Source organism: Oncorhynchus gorbuscha, linkage group LG16 (assembly GCF_021184085.1).
Source record: "Oncorhynchus gorbuscha isolate QuinsamMale2020 ecotype Even-year linkage group LG16, OgorEven_v1.0, whole genome shotgun sequence".
In the NCBI taxonomy this organism is placed as follows: domain Eukaryota; kingdom Metazoa; phylum Chordata; class Actinopteri; order Salmoniformes; family Salmonidae; genus Oncorhynchus; species Oncorhynchus gorbuscha.
In genome coordinates, this window is record NC_060188.1 from 74146506 (window position 1) to 74169756 (window position 23251).

At 46.2% G+C, this 23251-nt stretch overlaps 1 protein-coding gene across 1 annotated transcript; it reads left to right on the forward strand.

Moving 5' to 3' along the window:
• Positions 1-1285: 1285 nt before the first annotated feature.
• On the forward strand, positions 1286-2401 carry LOC123998698 (trace amine-associated receptor 13c-like). Its single transcript, XM_046303790.1, has one exon. The coding sequence runs from the start codon at positions 1335-1337 to the stop codon at positions 2280-2282; it is 948 nt and encodes a 315-aa protein (XP_046159746.1). The 5' UTR covers positions 1286-1334; the 3' UTR covers positions 2283-2401.
• Positions 2402-23251: the final 20850 nt, after the last annotated feature.

Consider the following 23251-nt stretch of genomic DNA (forward strand, 5'->3'; position numbering starts at 1 on the left):
GAACAATTTGAGATGTGTCTGTTACTCGAACTCTGTGAAGCATTTATTTGGGCTGCAATTGTTGAAGCTGGCAACTTTAATGAACTTATTCTTTGCAGCAGAGGTACATCTGGGTCTTCCTTTCCTGTGGCGGTCCTCATGAGAGCCTGTTCCATCATAGCACTTGATGGTTTTTGTGACTGCACTTGAAGAAACTTTAAAAGTTCTTGACATTAAATGAAATGATGGACTGTCATTTCTCTTTGCTTATTTGAGCTGTTCTTGCCCCTAATTTGTGCATATAGTATATTCTGAAAGTATTCAAACCACATAGACAGCCGTACCAGGCTGTGATGCAGTATGCCATCGTTGGTGCTCCTGTAGAAAACTGTGAGGCCCCTCGAGAACAGGCCAAATTTCTTCAGAATCCTGAGGTTGAAGAATTGCTGTGGTGTCTTCTTCAGCAAGTGCACTACAGGCGATACAGACAATGGTACGCTCAGCCAAATGCACAATAGGGTGCACACTGCCTTCCATCCAAGACACCTACAACACCAGGTGTCGCAGGAAGCCCAAGAAGATCACCAGGGACTCCAGCCACCCGAGCCATGGCCTGTTCTCCCTGTTTCCATCAATCAGACACTGGCAGTATAGGAGTACCATGCAAAAACTGTAAGACTGGCAAAAATCTTCTAAATACAGACCATCGGGATGCTGAATAGAGGTCACTCATCAGCTACCTTCTCCCTCTGTCTCTCCCCTCTGCTCCCCAGTCTTCCTCCCCCACCCCCTCTGCTGCTTCTCCATGGACATTTACCATTCCCCCAACCCCAGTCTTCCTCCACCCCCTCTGCTGTTCCCCCCGCCATCAACAGACATTTTACCATGCCCCCATACCAGGGGACAAGTATCATCGCTACAGTTGTTAATAAGTACAGTTAAAACATATCAATTTTTATTTTTTTATCATTTACATTGTTTTAATTAACTTTGTGCTGCATTGTTGGAGCTCGGAGCTCAATAATTTCACTGTACACTGTACATGTGGCTATTAAACTATTTAATCTAAACTAATCAGTAAGGCTGAAGGACAGGCTGTGTGGACACAGCAACATCCACTCCTGTCATGCATCACATCACAGATTCACAAATTTGCTAATCAGACCGTTCGAGCATCAGTGTGCTCACGTGTTTATGTTTTCGTGGTGTGTGTGCAGAGAGACTCTGAGGAGGGGAGTGTCTGTCAGTCACTCTGGGATAAATAGAGAGACAGAGCTCAGAGTTTGTCAGAAAGTTGACCTGACAGTGTCACACACAGGACGAAGCAGGAACTCGCCCATTTTTACCCATTACAAATGGAGGAACACGAAGATGCTCAATACTGTTTTCCAGACCAAAACTCTTCTTGCAGAAAGGCTTTGCTATCGACATCTATTTACATAACACTGTACATCTTCATCTCATTGATTTCAGCGGTTACAGTATTTTTGAACGTACTGGTGATCATCTCCGTCTCTCACTTCAAGAAGCTCCACACTTCAACCAACCTGCTCATCCTTTCTCTGGCGGTGGCAGATTTCCTGGTGGGACTGATTGTGATACCAGTAGTGGCTGTAACAGTAATGGAATCATGCTGGTTCTATGGGAAATATTTCTGTGTGATTTCTCTATATATCAATTATTTATGTCTCTCTTTATCTATGGGCAATTTGATCTTGATATCTATTGACCGTTATGTTGCTGTGTGTGATCCCTTGAAGTACCACTCAAAAATAACAATAACAAGAATAATTGGTTGTATAGCAATTACCTGGTGTTGTTGTATCATATACAATGCTGTTATTTTAACTAACTATGTTAATATGAAGGTACCCAGACAGTGTTTGAATGAATGTTTTGTTGTTGTAGGATTTCTCTGGAGGAGCATCATTGACATTCTATTTTCAAGTGTTATCCCATGCTCAATTATTATAACACTTTATTTGAAAATATTTTTTGTCGCCAGATCACAGGCCAGAAAGGTATTTATAAAAGAGCCTGCCACCAAGTCTGGTGTTAAAACTGTACAGTCAAATAAGTCTGAGAGAAAAGCAACAAAAACTCTATCTATTGTAGTTTTCACCTATCTCACATGTTGGATTCCAATTATTTTTATCCAGTTTTTTTCTCACCAATCATCATTTTCCTTAAGCTTTCTGCCATGTGTTAATTCCTTAATTAATCCAATTATTTATGCTTTATTTTATCCATGGTTCAAAGTGACAGCTAAACATATTTTAACTCTGAAGTTAAGGCGGTCATAGTTCCTGCATTTTTATTCCTAAATTTGACAAATATAGATGACTTATTTCATGTAACAATACACTGACATAGAATTTCATTCTGAGATAGGTTCAGTTAACAGATGTCATTATAGGTACATGTGTTATTGATTCATAATTTGATGTTGATACAGTTTGATTTGGAAGGATTGGAATGACTGAATTTTTGCAGAATGAATAAGCTTGTTATTAATTGATTGTAGTTCCATGTTATGTTAAAGTAAAGTGCAATGAGAACTTCATGAATCATTTTATATGTTGTTTAGAAAGTGTAGTTAAATTACTCCATAATATCAGATTATGTTCAGGTCTAAATTATTGTGTATCGTGTAAGAAGTTGAGGATTAATGTAAGAATGTGCAATTATGGGTAACACTCATAAGGATTAGCCCCCTTTTTTCCCAGTTTTCGCCTAAAATGACATACCCAAATATAACTGCCTGTAGCTCAGGCCCTGAAGCATGGATATGTATATTATTGGCACCATTTGAAAGGAAACACTTTGAAGGTTCTGGAAATGTGAAAGGAATGTAGTAGAATATAGCGCAATAGATCAGGTAAAAGATAATAAAGTACCATATATATACCATGATCTTTGAAATGCAAGAGAAAGGCCATGATGGTAAAAGGCCGCGGGTTCTCCCATGCTCTATTATTATAACACTTTATTTGAAAACATTTGTGATGACCATATCACAGGCCAGAAAATCATTTTCAAAAGACACTGTCACCAATATTTTTAAAACTGTACAGGCAAATAAGACTGAGAGAAAACGACGACTCTAGCCAGTTGTTATTTCCTTTAGAAAAACAATTATTTCTGCTTTCTTTTAACTATGATTCAAAGTGACAGCTAAACATATTTTAACTCTGAAGCTGAGGTGGTCACAGTTCCTACATTTGACAAGGGTTTGTCATTGTTATGTTCAACTACAGTATATTGTTGATGTAATTGCTTCTTTCATGTAGCAATAAACTGACATTACATCAGTTAACTGTTGTCATAGATACATGTTGTGTTGATTCAGAACAATTTGGCAGGCAAGGTCACCAAAGATATTTTCAAAATTACACATTCAACACAGACTACTTTATTTTCAATGATCAAATCCTCTGATAACTCTGTTGTGTAATGAACAGTATTCAAATAGTACATTTTGAGGACAAAGTTGAATCTAACTCAATGATATGTGTTAGTATTTGATGGCTATCTGTAGAGTATGAAATGACAGAAATATTCATGCCCCCAAAGAGATACCGTATATAAACAATTACAGGATTGATCTGGTTATCATCACAAAAGTTGTATTATAGATGTTCCTTGTGCCAAAGTTGGATAGAATATCTTGCTGATATCTAGATGATGAAAAAGGCCATCCAATTATTTCCTAAAGAGGTTTGGAGGCTGTAGTTGAAGCTGTTGAGGCGGGCTAACTTGATTGAAATGTTATTTTATAATGGAATCACCTAAAGGGCTTTTTCGATCTAACTAAATTTGGTTAAACAGCACGGAACAGGAATCATATTTCTTGGCCACTTAAGGAGTGAAAGAAGTGGGATATTGATGTTCATGAAAGTCATTGTCAAGGACCAGCTGATAGTTGTGCCAGTTTGCCAGGCAGGACTGGGTTAGATAATCGACAGTACAGCACTCTATTAGGCGCTGACCTGAAACCTGGTCCTCTCTCCAGGCCTGTGCTGATGTCCTGACTCTGTCTCACGCTTGGTTGGAACCCAGGGAGAGTGACATTTCAGTGAGGGCCTCAGGCACCCAGGTCAGCGAGAGGACCCCTCACACCAGGAGTGATGACAGAACAAACAGAGGGGGAAATGTCAGGGAGAATTGCACAGCACCACGAGAGCCCCACTGCCTTGTGGGATACATACTCTCTGGGACTCTCCTGTAAGTCCACCCAGACAGATTCAATGGATCCACAGATATGCTGTACTGTGCTCTGTTGTAGTGTGGTTGAGTACCAATGATGAAACACATGAGTCAAGGCAGTGGTTTCAAAGTATCACTAAAAGTTGTTTTATATTTTAGGATCATGTTGAGAAACTAGTAAAGTAAGTGCTTTCTGTCATTTATGGTTAATGGTGTTTCTCCATTTCTGCATGGGAAGTGTCAGTAGCCTCGTTTACACCAGGTGCTAACATATGTCCTTTGTCCTGATCTTTTCCACATTCTGATTGTGCCCACATTGTAGCGGTTGCATCTACCCATGGTAGTAAAATGTGTCTCTTATCTGTCTACTGTGTACAAATTGTGACCATATTTCCTGGTGCCTTCCTGTATGCAAAACAGATATTCTTTCAAAATAATATGAATTGATTGATTTTAAGGCAATTATTGATACCATAGGTCAATGGTGCTACCTGTCCATGATTTTAGAGACCGGTATAATTATGATTTAAATGGTTTGACCATCATCAGATCTCAATGTGTCTTTTAAACAACTATCAGATCTCAATGCGTCTTTTAAACAACTAGACCTGTAATCATCTAAACCTGTCTAAAAATGTGGGCTCAATCAGAATGTGGGTCAGATCAAGACAAAGGACGTATGTCAGAACCAGGTTTAAATGGGGCTATTAACTCACACAGTGGCGTATAGTTGGTCCACCCAGATAGTACATAACTGGTTTCTACTCCAACCCCACATGACCTTTTCCCTCATCTCGCTCATCCCCCAAAGCAATTGGATTCTGACATTTTCAGAGCCACCTAGTCAAGAAGCATGTTCACCACTTTATTTAATTGGCAGGCTTTGTGATATTTAAGTAAGACATTTGAAGGCCTTAATCTTTGACATGGAGACACACACACACATACATGAGCGCACACACACACATTTTGAATAATAATAATAAGTTGCTTAAACATTTTGTTGAAAATCATCTCATTCATCTCATTGGCATATCAATAGACATATTGATTGGCAATATCAATAGACATACTCATTGGCATATCAATAGACATATCAATAGACTCCTGCATCAGATCATTACTGTGAATGCAGTGCACAATAGATGAGTAGCTAATAATATGTTTGTTAACAGGCTCTCCAATCTTCTTCTTTTAGGGTAAGCGATGGGAGCTGGCAAGGTTATTCTGGCCACTAGATGGCAGTCTAGTGGCCAGAGATAGGCCAGTGCTCAAGTGTCTGGCTAGCTGCCAGCTTCCCTGCTCTAATTTTATGGGAATAAGGCCATGGACAAGACTTTGCTTTTCAAGCTCATTATACAGTACAAAGCACAGTTAAACACATTCAGCTAATGTGAGGTTCTGACAGAGGGGGTGAATTTATCCAGTTGGGCTAACGTCAAAACAAAAGCAATCAGCAAGCAGCCTCCACAAGAAACAGCATGAAAAACAATTATGTTTTTGCATCCAAGTTCCCAACCAAAACATAACACGGTCCTTTATCCACTGACTGTGGAATGGATTGGATTTTTACCAACTGAGGTACTCAAAGTGCTTTACATAGTAAGGGAGAAACTCACCTCATCCACAACCATTGAGACTCGGACGACACGTTGAGGTGTTGAGGTCATGAGGCGTTCACTCTGACAGCATTAGAACACTCAATATATCCATTGATGAGTGTCGAAGAGGCAGTGGAGAAGTCAGAATCAGCTGTATCCTTCCGGCATCAATGTGAGGTAGAAAGAGCATTGGTAAAGGAGCTCTGATGAATACAGCTCAACAGATATTGTAGTGGTGGAGGGGTTATCTCAGAGATAACCCTATATACAGTAGTATGCTCTGAATGTACCATTACACTCTATCAAATGAGTGTAATGATACATTGTCAGAGTTTTGTCTTTCCTGGAGGGTCAGAGTAATACCACAGGGAAAAACTCTGACATGAGTTTAAAATGTATGGGATTCCCACAGGCTCAGCCCTCGGACACTAGGTGACCAATTTACTAAGTGTTTGCACCAGGTACAATATTTGCACTTGTTTCTTAATCTCCTGAGGATTAAACATAGTAGGTAAAAAAGCGGAGTAAAAAGGAATAATGATACATTATAGCAAATATATGAGGCTGTTATATATGATATATTTGCCAATTGGGATAACTCAAAACATATTTGAAGTACCGCAGTTAAAACTTGTTAAGGCTGCAATCCCGATATCGGGATCGATATAACAACTACCAGTGAAAATAGAGGGCGCCAAATTCAAACCACAGAAATCTCATTACATTCCTAAAACATACATGTGTCTAATATCATTTTAAAGCTATTCTCGTTGTTAATCCCAACAAAGTGTCCGATTTCAAATAGGCTTTTCAGCGAAAGCACTACAAACTATTCTGTTAGGTCTCCACCAAACCACAATAAGCACAGCCATTTTCCAGAAAAAATATAGCATTCACAAAAAGCATGAATAAAGATAAAATTAATCCCTAACCTTGAATTATCTTCATCAGATGCCACTCATAGGACTTCATGTTACACAATACATGCATGTTTTGTTTGATAAACTTAATATTTATATCAAAAACCTGAGTTTCACATTGGCGCGTTAGATTCACTAGTTCCAAAAACATCAAGTGATTTTGCATAGCCACATCTCCTTAATGCAACCACTGTGTCAGATTTCATTTTTCTTTTACGGAAAAAGCAACCCATGCAATAGTCTGAGACAGCGCTCAGAACAGTAGCCAAATTAGCCTCCATGTTGGAGTCAACAGAAACCAGAAAATACATGATAAATGTTTCCTTACCTTTGATGAACTTCATCAGAATGCAGTCCTAGAAATCCCAGGTCCACAATAAATGCTTGATTTGTTCAAAAATGTCCATTATTTATGTCCAATTAGCTACTTTGATTAGTGCGTTTGGTAAACAATTCCAAAGTCACAAAGCACATCCACTATAACGTGACGAAATGTTCCGTAACAGTCAGTAGAAGCATGTCAAACGATGTACTGAATCAATCTTGAGAATGTTGTTTACATATATCTTGACTAACGTTTTTATTTTTTTATTTCACCTTTATTTAACCAGGTAGGCTAGTTGAGAACAAGTTCTCATTTGCAACTGCGACCTGGCCAAAATAAAGCATAGCAGTGTGAACAGACAACACAGAGTTACACATGGAATAAACAATTAACAAGTCAATAACACAGTAGAAAAAAAGGGGGAGTCTATATACAAAGTGTGCAAAAGGCATGAGGAGGTAGGTGAATAATTACAATTTTGCAGATTAACACTGGAGTGATAAATTATCAGATGGTCATGTACAGGTAGAGATATTGGTGTGCAAAATAGCAGAAAAGTAAATAAATAAAAACAGTATGGGGATGAGGTAGGTGAAAATGGGTGGGTTATTTACCAATAGACTATGTACAGCTGCAGCGATCGGTTAGCTGCTCAGATAGCTGATGTTTGAAGTTGGTGAGGGAGATAAAAGTCTCCAGCTTCAGCGGTTTTTGCAGTTCTTTCCAGTCACAGGCAGCAGAGTACTGGAACGAAAGGCGGCCAAATGAGGTGTTGGCTTTAGGGATGATCAGTGAGATACACCTGCTGGAGCGCGTGTTACGGATGGGTGTTGCCATCGTGACCAGTGACCTGAGATAAGGCGGAGCTTTACCTAGCATGGACTTGTAGATGACCTGGAGCCAGTGGGTCTGGCGACGGATATGTAGCGGAGTCCGAACGCACAACCTAAACCTATAGGGGAGGGTCTGGGTGGGCAGACCCTCCCCTCCATAATTGTCTTAGTCCACCTCCTTAGTGTCCCTTCCAGTTTGCTGAGTCGAGTCTAACCTTGGCCTAGAAACCTAACAACGGGCCCCACTGGGCTGAGGATAGTCAGTTAGGACCGAGGGGAAGCTTGGGACGTGAGTGAAGGAGGCTTTGGGACGGAGGGAGGCTCTTGATTTGATTTTCGGGATTGAGAGATGTTTGAGAGAGTCTCGGGAGGAGAGTTTGAGTCTAGCCAGACACCTGAGGTAGCTTATAGATGTGAGATATTCAGGCAGGTTGATGGAACCAGATCCAGGCTGGTGATGGTTCCGGCAGATCTTGGCTGACTGGCGGATCCTGGCTGAAAAGCGGATCTGGCAGATTTGGCCGACTGGCAGTTCTAAGAGCAGTTGGAGGCCATCCGGAAGGAGTGTTGCCGATGGCAGATCCTGGCTCGTTTGGCAGTTAGATAGCACAGTGGCAGATCCTGGCCGAAAAGCATATAGAAAGGTGGATCCTGGCAGAGGTGGATCAGGGTCCTGGCAGACTGAGCGGATCCTTGATAAGAACTACCAGTTCTGGAAGATCCTTTGACTTATTTATAGGTCTTGGAACGGATCCTTCCCCTGGCAGATCCGCCGACTGGCAGTTCTGGTCCATCCTGGCTGACTGGCGGATCCTGGCCGTGTCGGATCCGACCCCCTTCACATTAGCAGATCCTCCGACTGGCGTTCTATTGATCCTGACATCTACTGGCGGATCCTGGCTGACTGAGAACTCATCCATATCTCGCTGTAATTTCAATGATGCCTTGGTTGGAAGATCCTGGCTGACCTGCAGAAAAAAAGAAACAGGAAGTGGAATTTCTCAGGATTTTGGCAGACTGGCGGATCCTGGAGTTTGTTGTACTGACAGACATAATTCAAACAGTTTTAGAAACTTCAGGTTTTGAGAAAACTAATAATAATTTGCAAATAGAGCAACTATGACTGATGGATCTACCAGATCCTTGGCTGGTGGTTCCTTTCAGATCTTGGCTGACTCAATCCTGCCCCTGACCAGCGGATCTGGCAGATCCTATGCCTTGAATTTGTGCCAAAATATCAGAAATTGGTTGTATCAGATCCTGGCGGAACCTTTTTTGAATTGCAGAATGTCCACAAAAAAAATGGCAGAAATCCTGGCTGACTGGCAGAGATCCTGCCGATTAAGCAGTTATAGTTATTCAAATTAATCATTCGGGTCCTGAGTTACTGGCGGATCCTGGCTGACTGGCAGTTCCCACTGATCCTGGCTGACTGATTAATCAAGGTTTCGGAAATGTAATTTTCAAGATCGTGGAATCTATGTGGAAATTTGAAAAAGTGGCCGGAAGTTCTGGCGGATCCTGGCCGACTTTGAAAAAGTAATCAACTGGCCGACTGGCGGAAATTTCAACCACAGGATTATGTCATCATGGTAGCCAAACATAGACAAACATTGTATAAAATATGTTGAATATGGATCCTTTAAAACAATGTCAGATTTTTCGGATCCTGGCCGACTGGCGATTGATTGTTGAATGATTGTTGCAGATCCTGGCTGACTGGCAATCCAAAGGGACTGGCAGTTTCAGAGCAAATTAAACTGGCGGATCCTTTAGTCAGTCATCAATGATCCTGGCTGACTGGCAGTTCAATGGATCCTGGCTGACTGTTTAGTTCTGGCAGATGCTGGAAACACTGGGCAGATTCCATCAACTGGCAGATCCTGTTTGACTGGCAGATCCAACTAAAAGTTCTGGTGGATATAATAGACTGGGTTTCAGACTGGCGGATCCTTGACTGGCAGTTCTGGTGATCCTGGCTGACTGATTAGTAGGTCAGATCAACAAATATCAACATTTGAAGGAGATGGCGGATCCTATCAACATTTGGCAGATCCTGCCGACTGATATTCTCGGATCCTGGCCACTGGATAGTCTGGCTTTAATGGCGGATTTGTCTACAAATAAAAAATATGGCAGATCCTGGATTCAGTTCTTCGGATCTGAAATGGAAAATCCTGGTGACTGGCATTTCTGGCGGATCCTGGCCGATCGGAAAATGTATTTCAGTTTGCTTTGATTTAGATCCTTTGGCAGTTCTGGCGGATCTTGGCAGACTGGCGGATCCAGTCTGGCGGATCCTGGCTGACTGGCAGTTCTAGTGGATCCTGGCTGACTGGTAGTTCTGGCTTAAAAGATGCTGGCCGACTGGTAGATCCTTTCTGACTGGCAGATCCTGGCTGACTGGCGGATCCTGGCTGAAAAAAGATCTGGCAGATCTTGGCTGACTGGCAGTATTTTCTGGCGGATCCTGGCTGACTGGTGGATCCTGGGAGACTGGCGGATCCTGGCTGAATGGCGGATCTAACTGATCCTGGCTGACTGGCAGATCCTGGCTGACTGGCAGATCCTGGCCGACTGGCAGATCCTGGCAGACTGGCGGATCCTGGCAGACTGGCGGATCCTCTAGAGCAGTGATGTTTCTGGGGCAGATCCTGGCTGACTTTCAAGTTCTCCAAAGATTTTCTGACTGACTGGTTGAGATCTGAGACTGACTGGCATATAGGATAATAATAATAATAATAATAATTTAATTTAATAATAATAATAATAATAATATAATAATAATAATATAATAAATAATAATATAATAAATAATAATAATAATAATAATAATAATATTAATTTTAATAATATAATGTATAATAATAATAATAATATAATAATAATAATAATAATAATAATAATAATAATATATAATAATATAATAATAATAAATAATATTATAATAATATATAATAATAATAATATAATAATATATAATATAATAATAATATAATAATATATAGGAGGAAAGATTCTGAAATAAATAAGCAGTACATTTAGCAGACGATTTTATCCAAAGTTGGCACCACAGGTTCAAAAATGTTACAGTCTGTGTGCATACATTCTACGTGAAATGGGTGGTCAAAATGCGGGATGGTGGTTATTCCTGTTTTTAATAAAGCGCCATGCTCATGAACAACTGAGCAAAACAAGAAGGACCACCATATCCTGGCAGACTGGCAGATCCTGGAACAATCACCTCCAGTGTCCCAACACTAAACAGGCTACCTAACCTTGGCCTCAGGAAACCATGACAACGGGCCCCACTGATTGAGAACCTCAGGACCGAGGGAAACATAGAAATGAGACAAACCAGGGAGTGAGAGGAAGCTCTGGCTAGAGAGGAAGCTCGGGAGTGAGAGGAAACGGGAGGAAAAAGCTCATACAGGTTGACGGATCTACCAGATCCTGGTTGGCTGGTGGTTCCGGCAGATCTTGGCTGACTGGCGGATCCTGGCTGACTAGCGGATCTGGCAGATCCTGGCTGACTGGCACTTCTGGCGGATCCTGGCTGACTGGCGGATCCTGGCTGACTGGCGGATCCTGGCCGACTGGCGGATCCTGGCCGACAGGCAGATCCTGGCCGACTGGCAGATCTGGCAGATCCTGGCCGACTGGCAGATCCTGGCCGACTGGCAGTTCTGGCAGATCCTGGCTGAATGGCGGATCTAACTGATCCTGGCTGACTGGCAGATCTGGCTGACTGGCAGTGAGACTGGCAGTTCTCAGATCCTGGCAGACTGGAGGATCAGCTCAGACTGGCGGATCCTGGCAGACTGATGGATCCTGGCAGACTGGCTGGCTGGTGGCGCTGGGCAGACTGGTGGCGCTGGCGGATCCTGGCAGACAGGTGGCACTCTGTGCAGACTGGCGGCGCTGGGCAGACTGGCGGCACTGGCGGCGCTGGCAGACTGGCAGCACTGGCGGCGCTGGGCAGACTGGTAGCTCAGATGGCGCTGGGCAGACGGGTAGCTCAGACGGCGCTGGGCAGACTGGCGGCGCTGGACAGACTGGTAGCTCAGACGGCCAGGGCAGACGGGTAGCTCAAACGGCGTTCAGGGCAGACTGGGGAGCTCAGGCGGCGCAGGGCAGACGGGTAGCTCTGGCGGATCCTGGGCAGACTGGCAGATCCTGGCGGCGCTGGGCAGTTCTGGAGGAGGCTCTGGCAGCGCTGGACTGGAGGAGCACTGGTGCCTCTGGGGCTCTGGTGCCTCTGGCACGAGGGGCGGAGCTCTGACAGTGCCGGACAGGCGATTCTGGATATCTGGCTGCGCTGGAGAGGAGGAAGGTTCCTGGCAGCGCTGGACAGGCGGGACTGGCACTTCAGGCCTGATCGTGGTGCTGGCACTGGATCCTGTGCATACTATGCCAAAAAACAGCTTTCTTTCTACTCTGTCCAATACATCCTCCACACTCTCAGACTCAGCATCTGCTCGTAGACAGCTCCAATTCCAACCATGGCTCCTTACGGTAAACAGGCAGATCCTGGCCGACTGGCAGTTCTGGCGGATCCTGGCCGATTGGCAGATCCTGGCGGATCCTGGCCGACTGGCAGATCCTGGCTGACTGGCAGATCCTGGCTGACTGGCAGATCCTGGCCGACTGGCAGTTCTGGTGGATCCTGGCAGACTGGCGGATCCTGGCAGACTGGCGGATCCTGGCTGACTGGCAGTTCTGGCGGATCCTGGCTGACTGGTAGTTCTGGCAGATCCTGGCCGACTGGCAGTTCTGGCGGATCCTGGCCGACTGGCGGATCCTGGCTGACTGGCACTTCTGGCGGATCCTGGCTGACTGGCGGATCCTGGCCGACTGGCAGATCCTGGCTGACTGGCAGTTCTGGCGGATCCTGGCTGACTGGCAGATGCTGGCCGACTGGTAGATCCTGGCCGACTGGCAGTTCTGGCGGATCCTGGCTGACTGGCAGATCCTGGCTGACTGGCGGATCCTGGCTGACTAGCAGATCTGGCAGATCCTGGCTGACTGGCACTTCTGGCGGATCCTGGCTGACTGGTAGATCCTGGCAGACTGGTGGATCCTGGCTGAATGGCGGATCTAACTGATCCTGGCTGACTGGCAGATCCTGGCTGACTGGCAGATCCTGGCCGACTGGCAGATCCTGGCATACTGGCGGATCCTGGCTGACTGGCAGTTCTGGCAGATCCTGGCTGACTGGTAGTTCTGGCAGATCCTGACTGACTGGCGGATCCTGGCTGACTGGCGGATCCTGGCTGACTGGCGGATCCTGGCAGACTGGCAGATCCTGGTCTTAGTCCACCTCCTTAGTGTCCCTTGAGTGGCGACCCTCGCCGCTAACCTTGGCCTAGGAAACCTAACAACGGGCCCCACTGGACTGAGGTAGCTCAGGACCGAGGGGAAGCTCGGGAGTGAGGGGAAGCTCGGGAGTGAGAGGAAGCTCGGGAGTGAGAGGAAGCTCGGGAGTGAGAGGAAGCTCAGGAGTGAGGGGAAGCTCAGGCAGGTTGACGGATCTACCAGATCCTGGTTGGCTGGTGGTTCCGGCAGATCTTGGCTGACTGGCGGATCCTGGCTGACTAGCGGACCTGGCAGATCCTGGCTGACTGGCACTTCTGGCGGATCCTGGCTGACTGGCGGATCCTGGCTGACTGGCGGATCCTGGCCGACTGGCAGATCCTGGCCAACTGGCAGATCTGGCCGACTGGCAGATCCTGGCCGAATGGCAGTTCTGGAAGATCCTGGCTGAATGGCGGATCTAACTGATGCTGGCTGACTGGCAGACTGGCGGCACTGGCGGTGCTGGGCAGATCCTGGCGGCGCTGGCAGGATCCTGGGCAGACTGGCGGATCCTGGCAGACTGGCGGCACTGGCGGCGCTGGGCAGACTGGCGGCGCTGGCGGGGCTGGGCAGACAGGCGGCACTGGCGTCGCTGGGCAGACTGGCGGCGCTGGGCAGACTGGCGGCGCTGGGCGGACTGGCAGCACTGGCGGCGCTGGGCAGACTGGTAGCTCAGACGGCGCTGGGCAGACAGGTAGCTCAGACGGCGCTGGGCAGACTGGCGGTGCTGGACAGACTGGTAGCTCAGACGGCGCAGGGCAGACGGGTAGCTCAAACGGCGCAGGGCAGACGGGTAGCTCAGACGGCGCAGGGCAGACGGGTAGCTCAGACGGCGCTGGGCAGACTGGCGGCACTGGCGGCGCTGGGCAGTCTGGCGGCGCTGGGCAGACTGGTAGCTCAGACGGCGCTGGGCAGACGGGTAGCTCAGACGGCGCTGGGCAGACTGGAGAAAAAGGCTCTGGCAGCACTGGACTGAGGAGCATTGGTGCCTCTGGGGTTCTGGTGCCTCTGGCACGAGGGGCGGTAGCTCTGACAGTGCCGGACAGGCGGGAGACTCTGGCTGCGCTGGAGAGGAGGAAGGTTCCGGCAGCGCTGGACAGGCGGGACGCACTGTAGGCCTGATGCGTGGTGCTGGCACTGGTATGCCGTGCATACTATGCCAAAAAACAGCTTTCTTTCTACTCTGTCCAATACATCCTCCACACTCTCAGACTCAGCACTCTGCTTCGCCGACAGCTCCAATTCCATCCATGGCTCCTTACGGTAAACAGGGGGAGTTGGCTCAGGTCTGACTCCTGACTCTGCCACACTCTCCCTGTGCCCTCCCCCAATACATTTTTGGGGGTGCCTCTCGGGCTTCCAGCCGCTCTGCCGTGCTAGCTCCTCATAATGCCGCCTCTCTGCTTTCGCTGCCTCCAGCTCGGCTTTGGGGCGGCAATTTTCCCCTGGCTCTGCCCAGGGTCCTTTTCCGTCAAGGATCTCCTCCCAAGTCCATTTGTCCAAATAATGCAGCCTCTCCCACTGCTGCTGCTGCCTCTGTTGCTTCTCCTGCTGCTGCCTTTGCTGCTGCTGCTGTTGCTCCTGCTGCACCTGTCGCTTCTCCTGCTGCTGCTGTTGCTGCTGCCTCTGTTTACCACGCCGCTTGGTCCTTGGATGGTGGGTGATTCTGTAAGGGTTTTCTTCTAGTGAAAGAGAGAAGGACCAAAAAGCAGCGTGGTGGTTATTCATGTTTTTAATAAAGACGACTATACATGAACAGACTATACAAAACAAGAAAAGTGAAAACCTAAACAGTCCTATCCGGTGCAAACACAGAGACTGGAACAATCACCCACAAAACCCAACACAAAACAGGCTACCTAAATATGGTTCCCAATCAGAGACAATGACTAACACCTGCCTCTGATTGAGAACCATATCAGGCCAAACATAGAAATAGAAAAAACCAAACACACAACATAGAATGCCCACCCAGCTCACGCCTGACCAACACTAAAACAAGGAAAACACATACGAACGATGGACAGAACATGACAGTGGCAAATGTTATACACGTCTTTTTGGGGCCTGGAGTTTTTCCTGATCTCATGACAAAGTCTGGGTCCTATTCGTAGACTATGACAAAATATGATTATAATAGATAGCTTCCCTTTTCATCTGTGCTATGACTATAGGGCTGTAGGGCAGAGATACATTTATGTCAGAGAGGAGAATATAGTGAAATCAGGCTGTAGGGCAGAGACACAGTTGACAAAACAACTCTGTATGGTGCAGATATCAGGAGGGAAATGCCACCACCATGGGGCCTGGAGAAAGTGTGGGATCCGTTCTAGAGAGCTTGCCAGTTCTGTGTGCGTGCAAGGTTTGATTCCCCATAACACTGTGGTGTTATGTCCCTCCTTCACCCCTCTTTATGCCCACATCAGGCAATTTGCAGCAGTTGCATTTTTTTGTCCATGATACCACTTACCTCTCTCATGGGGAATCCATCAATCTCTCATTCTAGATGAATTCAGAGAAAACAAATAATCAACAAATTACACAGAGTAGCATTAATGTTCACAAAGGCTTCCCTTTCAGCGCTTTCCTTACCCAAGGAGATTTATATAATAAAATGTGTTGGCCCTCTGAGCAAACAGGATAATGATGGCCTACGGTCTATCTGTCGCTTGTCCGGCACGGCCAAGTGGAAAGAAACACGTTATTACCGCTCAAAGTTTTCTGCTGGAGGAATTAGGATAAATAAATGTTTCATGAAGTAACACAATTTTACAGTTGAATCCTTATCCAAAATCAACACATTATGTCCAACCCGTTACACATTTTCATGTTCATTTTTTTCCCTGTAAGAAATGATCACCCTAACACACACTTAATTGGTTTTAAATACTTTTTTGTTTCCTGTACTTTGCAATGATGAGAAATATCAGTGAATATGATGAAAAATAAACACATTCAAATGTTTTGCTTCCACTGACCAATCAAGTTCGCACACACATGATATGCCTGCATTCAGCAGAGCTGTAAACAGCCGGGCCTGAGAAGTCTGAACACCCAGTGAGCAGAAGGCCACCAGTGCCTCAGCCTACACAGACAGGTCTATTCTCAACACATAATCATTCAGTCTGGGCTATCAGATCTCTGAGGTGTACAGTAAGTGGTTCAATCAGGCCTTTAGAGAGCAGAGGGATTGAAACCTTTCTGTGTGATCTTCAGCTCTCCCCCAACAGATAAACCTGCCAGCAGCATTGTTCAGTGGAGCAGATGGTGTCTTAAAGGACAGGCCCAGTCGCCATCAGACTGCTCTGCCTCTCTGTTACGCCAGTCAGTGACTGCAGCCACTGCAAACATATTGCTACACTTTCCAAGAACAGAGGCAGTGGCAGCACCATATGCCCTTTTCCTAATGGCCTGAGCATCTGCTTTCCCTGCCCTGTGTTTGGATAGCATCACAAAGACCTTTTACCTGGTGCATCACTTTCCACATGCTGAAACCCATGTCTTTTTGCTGACATATGCCCCATTGTTTTCATATCAGCGTCTTCTCTTCATAGGTCAAAGACATGTGTGAAGTGCAACGGTTCAAATTCAAATCATTTCAGCCCTCTAATCCCTACTGTTTGAACAGAATTTTAACAAAGCAATTTTCTCCAAGTCTGATATTATGTGGCATAAACATACTTGCAGGAAGTAGGGGTGCTGCGGGTGCTTCAGCACCCCATGATAAATAATAATAAAAAAATATATAAAACATACATTTTCAATTCAAAATTTGTGAACTAGGCCTGTATTACTCCTCTATGAGCGTACATTTTTTTTGACAGCACCCCCAAACCAATACATCTTCCCACAGCCATGGATATAATGTGAAGGTGGATGAAGATAGTTTGAACCATCTAGGTGTACACCAACCAGGTGGGAAAAGACAGCTATTTAATTTTAAAAGGTCATTATTATTGTTTGGGGAATGCAGGACTGCCAGATGAGGCAAGAGTAAATACTCTGAGGATAGAAGTGGCAACCTCGTGATGGGGTTGAAGTGCTAGAAGCATAACAAAAGCAAAAGCACTTCCAAAGGGCATTTGGCCCTTCACATTCTGCTATAGGCTTTGCAGATATAATTGTGTTAGGCCCTTACTTTGAAATTAAATTAATATTGCATGCTGTTTCAAATGTCATCTTCTGTGAATGCCAAGTTTACATTTTCTATGCCGTATTTAGCCAGGGGAATGCATAAGGACCTTTCAATCAAAAAAGGCACCTTCTTCTAGACTTTGTATTAATTATGAAAATGCATTCAGGGCAAGACCATCCAGATGTCTAGTAGCAATTGGAATTTAAAAGCTTTTTTTGCTTGTTATTTTTAACTTCATACTTGTGGAAATCCCCAATGCATTTCAGGGGATTGCTTCCACTGTCCAATTTGGAGCAATTACAGTGAAGAGGAAGGCCACGGTAATTTACCAAGCAAGAAATGTAACTGAAGGAGGGTCAGGGTGTTTGGTTGTGTAACGAAGGGGTTGAATAGAAACTTGGCCAAACAGGGGCTTTCAGGAATTAGGAACACAGGTTAGGGTGAGGACATTTAGATATGTTTGCAATATCTTTATTGTAGCCCTATCCTGTGCTTTTAAAAATATTTTAGCAGGTGCTGCTAAATGGTGGCTGGTATGGTGAAGTGTGTGTATAATGCGTAGTTTATATTACTTCCAGGAGAACGACTTCCCCCCTCTCATTGAAGCCATGAAGTTTAAGGCCGACTGGGGTACTACAGGCAGTTGTTTCCAGAAAGGAAGGTCCCCCATTATAGTGACTGGGAAATGCCAATCTTCGTCGTGAATATTAGTGTAAATAAAAAAAAACATTTTGAAGACAATCATGGTACCAATAATTGCTTCTATTAGACCAGATGTACAGGTACAGTATATACTGTAGCAGTTTAATAGGATTATGTAGTTAAATGGCTATTTGGTGACATTATAATCATTGTTGTTCGGCTTTGTTAATTATATGTTGTCAGAGTGGACTCTGTCTAGATCTGTTGACTGTGGGTTGGTCGCCAATCGCTTAGCATCCTTGTAGTCTGCAATTACAGGCAACGTATGCACCACTGAGAAGTGAGAATGTTACGCCACCTCAATGTTTAATGAGTAATTATCTCGACTAATGCCCACATGGTGTCTCAGCTGTCAGCAATCTCTCAGACTTTAAATGTGAGTCTGGTGTAAACTTCATAATTGCCCTCAATGTGGAGCCATGAATAATTGTACATTTACATTACATTTTAGTCATTTAGAATACACTCTTATCCAGTGACGTACAACTACTCTATTCATCTTAAGATAGCTAGGTGAGTCAACAACACATCGCAATCATATAAAAGTACATTTTTCCTCAACAAAGTTTTTATCAGAAAAGTCAGTGCTAGTAGGAAAAGACAAGTGCCTTTTGGGGAGGATTTTGTAGAGCGTGAACCTGCAGGAGTGAGTCACTGCTTTGATGTTTGCAGAGAACGACAGGGTGTTGTCCAGGGTCACGCCAAGGTTCTTTGCATTACATTTACATTTACATTTAAGTCATTTAGCAGACGCTCTTATCCAGAGCGACTTACAAATTGGTGCATTCACCTTATGACATCCAGTGGAACAGTCACTTTACAATAGTGCATCTAAATCTTAAAGGAGGGGGGGTGAGAGGGATTACTTATCCTATCCTAGGTATTCCTTAAAGAGGTGGGGTTTCAGGTGTCTCCGGAAGGTGGTGATTGACTCCGCTGTCCTGGCGACGTGAGGGAGTTTGTTCAACCATTGGGGGGCCAGAGCAGCGAACAGTTTTGACTGGGCTGAGCGGGAGCTGTACTTCCTCAGTGGTAGGGAGGCGAGCAGGCCAGAGGTGGATGAACGCAGTGCCCTTGTTTGGGTGTAGGGCCTGATCAGAGCCTGGAGGTACTGAGGTGCCGTTCCCCTCACAGCTCCGTAGGCAAGCACCATGGTCTTGTAGCGGATGCGAGCTTCAACTGGAAGCCAGTGGAGAGAGCGGAGGAGCGGGGTGACATGAGAGAACTTGGGAAGGTTGAACACCAGACGGGCTGCGGCGTTCTGGATGAGTTGTAGGGGTTTAATGGCACAGGCAGGGAGCCCAGCCAACAGCGAGTTGCAGTAATCCAGACGGGAGATGACAAGTGCCTGGATTAGGACCTGCGCCGCTTCCTGTGTGAGGCAGGGTCGTACTCTGCGGATGTTGTAGAGCATGAACCTACAGGAACGGGCCACCGCCTTGATGTTAGTTGAGAACGACAGGGTGTTGTCCAGGATCACGCCAAGGTTCTTAGCACTCTGGGAGGAGGACACAATGGAGTTGTCAACCGTGATGGCGAGATTATGGAACGGGCAGTCCTTCCCCGGGAGGAAGAGCAGCTCCGTCTTGCCGAGGTTCAGCTTGAGGTGGTGATCCGTCATCCACACTGATATGTCTGCCAGACATGCAGAAATGCGATTCGCCACCTGGTCATCAGAAGGGGGAAAGGAGAAGATTAATTGTGTGTCGTCTGCATAGCAATGATAGGAGAGACCATGTGAGGTTATGACAGAGCCAAGTGACTTGGTGTATAGCGAGAATAGGAGAGGGCCTAGAACAGAGCCCTGGGGGACACCAGTGGTGAGACCGCGTGGTGAGGAGACAGATTCTCGCCACGCCACCTGGTAGGAGCGACCTGTCAGGTAGGACGCAATCCAAGCATGGGCCGCGCCGGAGATGCCCAACTCGGAGAGGGTGGAGAGGAGGATCTGATGGTTCACAGTATCGAAGGCAGCCGATAGGTCTAGAAGGATGAGAGCAGAGGAGAGAGAGTTAGCTTTAGCAGTGCGGAGCGCCTCCGTGATACAGAGGAGAGCAGTCTCAGTTCAATGACTAGTCTTGAAACCTGACTGATTTGGATCAAGAAGGTCATTCAGAGAGAGATAGCGGGAGAGCTGGCCAAGGACGGCACGTTCAAGAGTTTTGGAGAGAAAGGAAAGAAGGGATACTGGTCTGTAGTTGTTGACATCGGAGGGATCGAGTGTAGGTTTTTTCAGAAGGGGTGCAACTCTCGCTCTCTTGAAGACGGAAGGGACGTAGCCAGCGGTCAGGGATGAGTTGATGAGCGAGGTGAGGTAAGGGAGAAGGTCTCCGGAAATGGTCTGGAGAACAGAGGAGGGGATAGGGTCAAGCGGGCAGGTTGTTGGGCGGCCGGCCGTCACAAGACGTGAGATTTCATCTGGAGAGAGAGGGGAGAAAGAGGTCAGAGCACAGGGTAGGGCAGTGTGAGCAGAACCAGCTGTGTCGTTTGACTTAGCAAACAAGGATCGGATGTCGTCGACCTTCTTTTCAAAATGGTTGACGAAGTCATCTGCAGAGAGGGAGGAGGGGGGGGGATTCAGGAGGGAGGAGAAGGTGGCAAAGAGCTTCCTAGGGTTAGAGGCAGATGCTTGGAATTTTGAGTGGTAGAAAGTGGCTTTAGCAGCAGAGACAGAGGAGGAAAATGTAGAGAGGAGGGAGTGAAAGGATGCCAGGTCCGCAGGGAGGCGAGTTTTCCTCCATTTCCGCTCGGCTGCCCGGAGCCCTGTTCTGTGAGCTTGCAATGAGTCAACGAGCCACGGAGCGGGAGGGGAGGACCGAGCCGGCCTGGAGGATAGGGGACATAGAGAGTCAAAGGATGCAGAGAGGGAGGAGAGGAGGGTTGAGGAGGCAGAATCAGGAGATAGGTTGGAGAAGGTTTGAGCAGAGGGAAGAGATGATAGGATGGAAGAGGAGAGAGTAGCGGGGGAGAGAGAGCGAAGGTTGGGAAGGCGCGATACTATCCGAGTAGGGGCAGTGTGGGAGGTGTTGGATGAGAGCGAGAGGGAAAAGGATACAAGGTAGTGGTCGGAGACTTGGAGGGGAGTTGCAATGAGGTTAGTGGAAGAACAGCATCTAGTAAAGATGATGTCGAGCGTATTGCCTGCCTTGTGAGTAGGGGGGGAAGGTGAGAGGGTGAGGTCAAAGGAGGAGAGGAGTGGAAAGAAGGAGGCAGAGAGGAATGAGTCAAAGGTAGACGTGGGGAGGTTAAAGTCGCCTAGAACTGTGAGAGGTGAGCCGTCCTCAGGAAAGGAGCTTATCAAGGCATCAAGCTCATTGATGAACTCTCCGAGGGAACCTGGAGGGCGATAAATGATAAGGATGTTAAGCTTGAAAGGGCTGGTAACTGTGACAGCATGGAATTCAAAGGAGGCGATAGACAGATGGGTAAGGGGAGAAAGAGAGAATGACCACTTGGGAGAGATGAGGATCCCGGTGCCACCACCCCGCTGACCAGAAGCTCTCGGGGTGTGCGACAACACGTGGGCGGACGAAGAGAGAGCAGTAGGAGTAGCAGTGTTGTCTGTGGTGATCCATGTTTCCGTCAGTGCCAAGAAGTTGAGGGACTGGAGGGAGGCATAGGCTGAGATGAACTCTGCCTTGTTGGCCGCAGATCGGCAGTTCCAGAGGCTACCGGAGACCTGGAACTCCACGTGGGTCGTGCGCGCTGGGACCACCAGATTAGGGTGGCCGCGGCCACGCGGTGTGGAGCGTTTGTATGGTCTGTGCAGAGAGGAGAGAACAGGGATATACAGACACATAGTTGACAGGCTACAGATGAGGCTACGCTAATGCAAAGGAGATTGGAATGACAAGTGGACTACACGTCTCGAATGTTCAGAAAGTTAAGCTTACATAGCAAGAATCTTATTAACTAAAATGATTAAAATGATACAGTACTGCTGAAGTAGGCTAGCTGGCAGTGGGTGCGTTGTTGACACTACACTATTCAAGTCGTTCCGTTGAGTGTAATAGTTTCGACAGTGCTGCTATTCGGGGGCTAGCTGGCTAGCTAGCAGTGTTGTTTACGTTACGTTGCGTTAAAAGAACGACAATAGCTGGCTAGCTAACGTAGAAAGTCACTCTAGACTACACAATTATCTTTGATACAAAGACGGCTATGTAGCTAGCTATGTAGCTAGCTACGATCAAACAAATCAAACCGTTGTACTGTAATGAAATGAAATGAAAATGTGATACTACCTGTGAATGCGACCGGGTTGTTGAGTCTATTCGGTAGACGTTGGCTAGCTGTTGGCTAGCTGTCGGCTAGCTGTTGGCTAGCTGTTGGCTAGCTGTTGGCTAGCTAGCAGAGTCTCCTACGTTAAGGACGACAAATAGCTGGCTAGCTAACCTCTGTAAATTAAGATAATCACTCTAAGACTACACACTCTAAACTACACAATTATCTTGGATACGAAGACAGCAAAGACAGCTATGTAGCTAGCTAACACTACACTAATCAAGTCGTTCAGTTGAGTGTAATAGTTCTACAGTGCAGCTAATCGGTGGACATTAGCTAGCTGGCTAGCTGGCTAGCTGCTGGGCAGAGCAGTGAAGACTACGTTAGGACGGCGAAATACGATAATTACGCAATTATCTTTGATACAAAGACGGCTATGTAGCTAGCTAAGAAGAAATTGCTAAGATTAGACAATTCAAACTGTTGTGCTATAATGAAATGTAATGAAATGTAATGAAAAAGTTATACTACCTGCGGAGCGAAGTGCCGATGCGACCGCTCGCTCCAACCCGGAAGTAGACATTCTGGGAGGGGGACACTGTGGAGTTGTTGTCACGTCCTGACCATAGAGAGCCTTTTTATTCTCTATTTTGGTTAGGTTGGGGTGTGACTAGGGGGGGGGTGTTCCTATCTAGGTTGTTTATTTCTATGTTGGCCTGGTTTGGTTCCCAATCATTGGCAGCTGTTTATCGTTGTCTCTGATTGGGGATCAGATTTAGGCAGCCATTTTCCCATTTTGTGGGAGCTTGTTTTTGTGTTGTTGCTTGTGGGCACTCCAGAACGTCACGTTTCGTTTGTTCTTTATTGTTATTGTGCATTTCATTGAATAAACATGTGGAACCGATATCACACTGCACTTTGGTCCGAATGTTCTTACGACGATCGTGACAGAACATCCCACCAAACCAGGACCA

What these genes read in the sequence shown, in the direction of transcription:
- LOC123998698 (XM_046303790.1), top strand. Translation starts at nt 1,335, where the DNA reads ATGGAGGAACACGAAGATGCTCAATACTGTTTTCCAGACCAAAACTCT.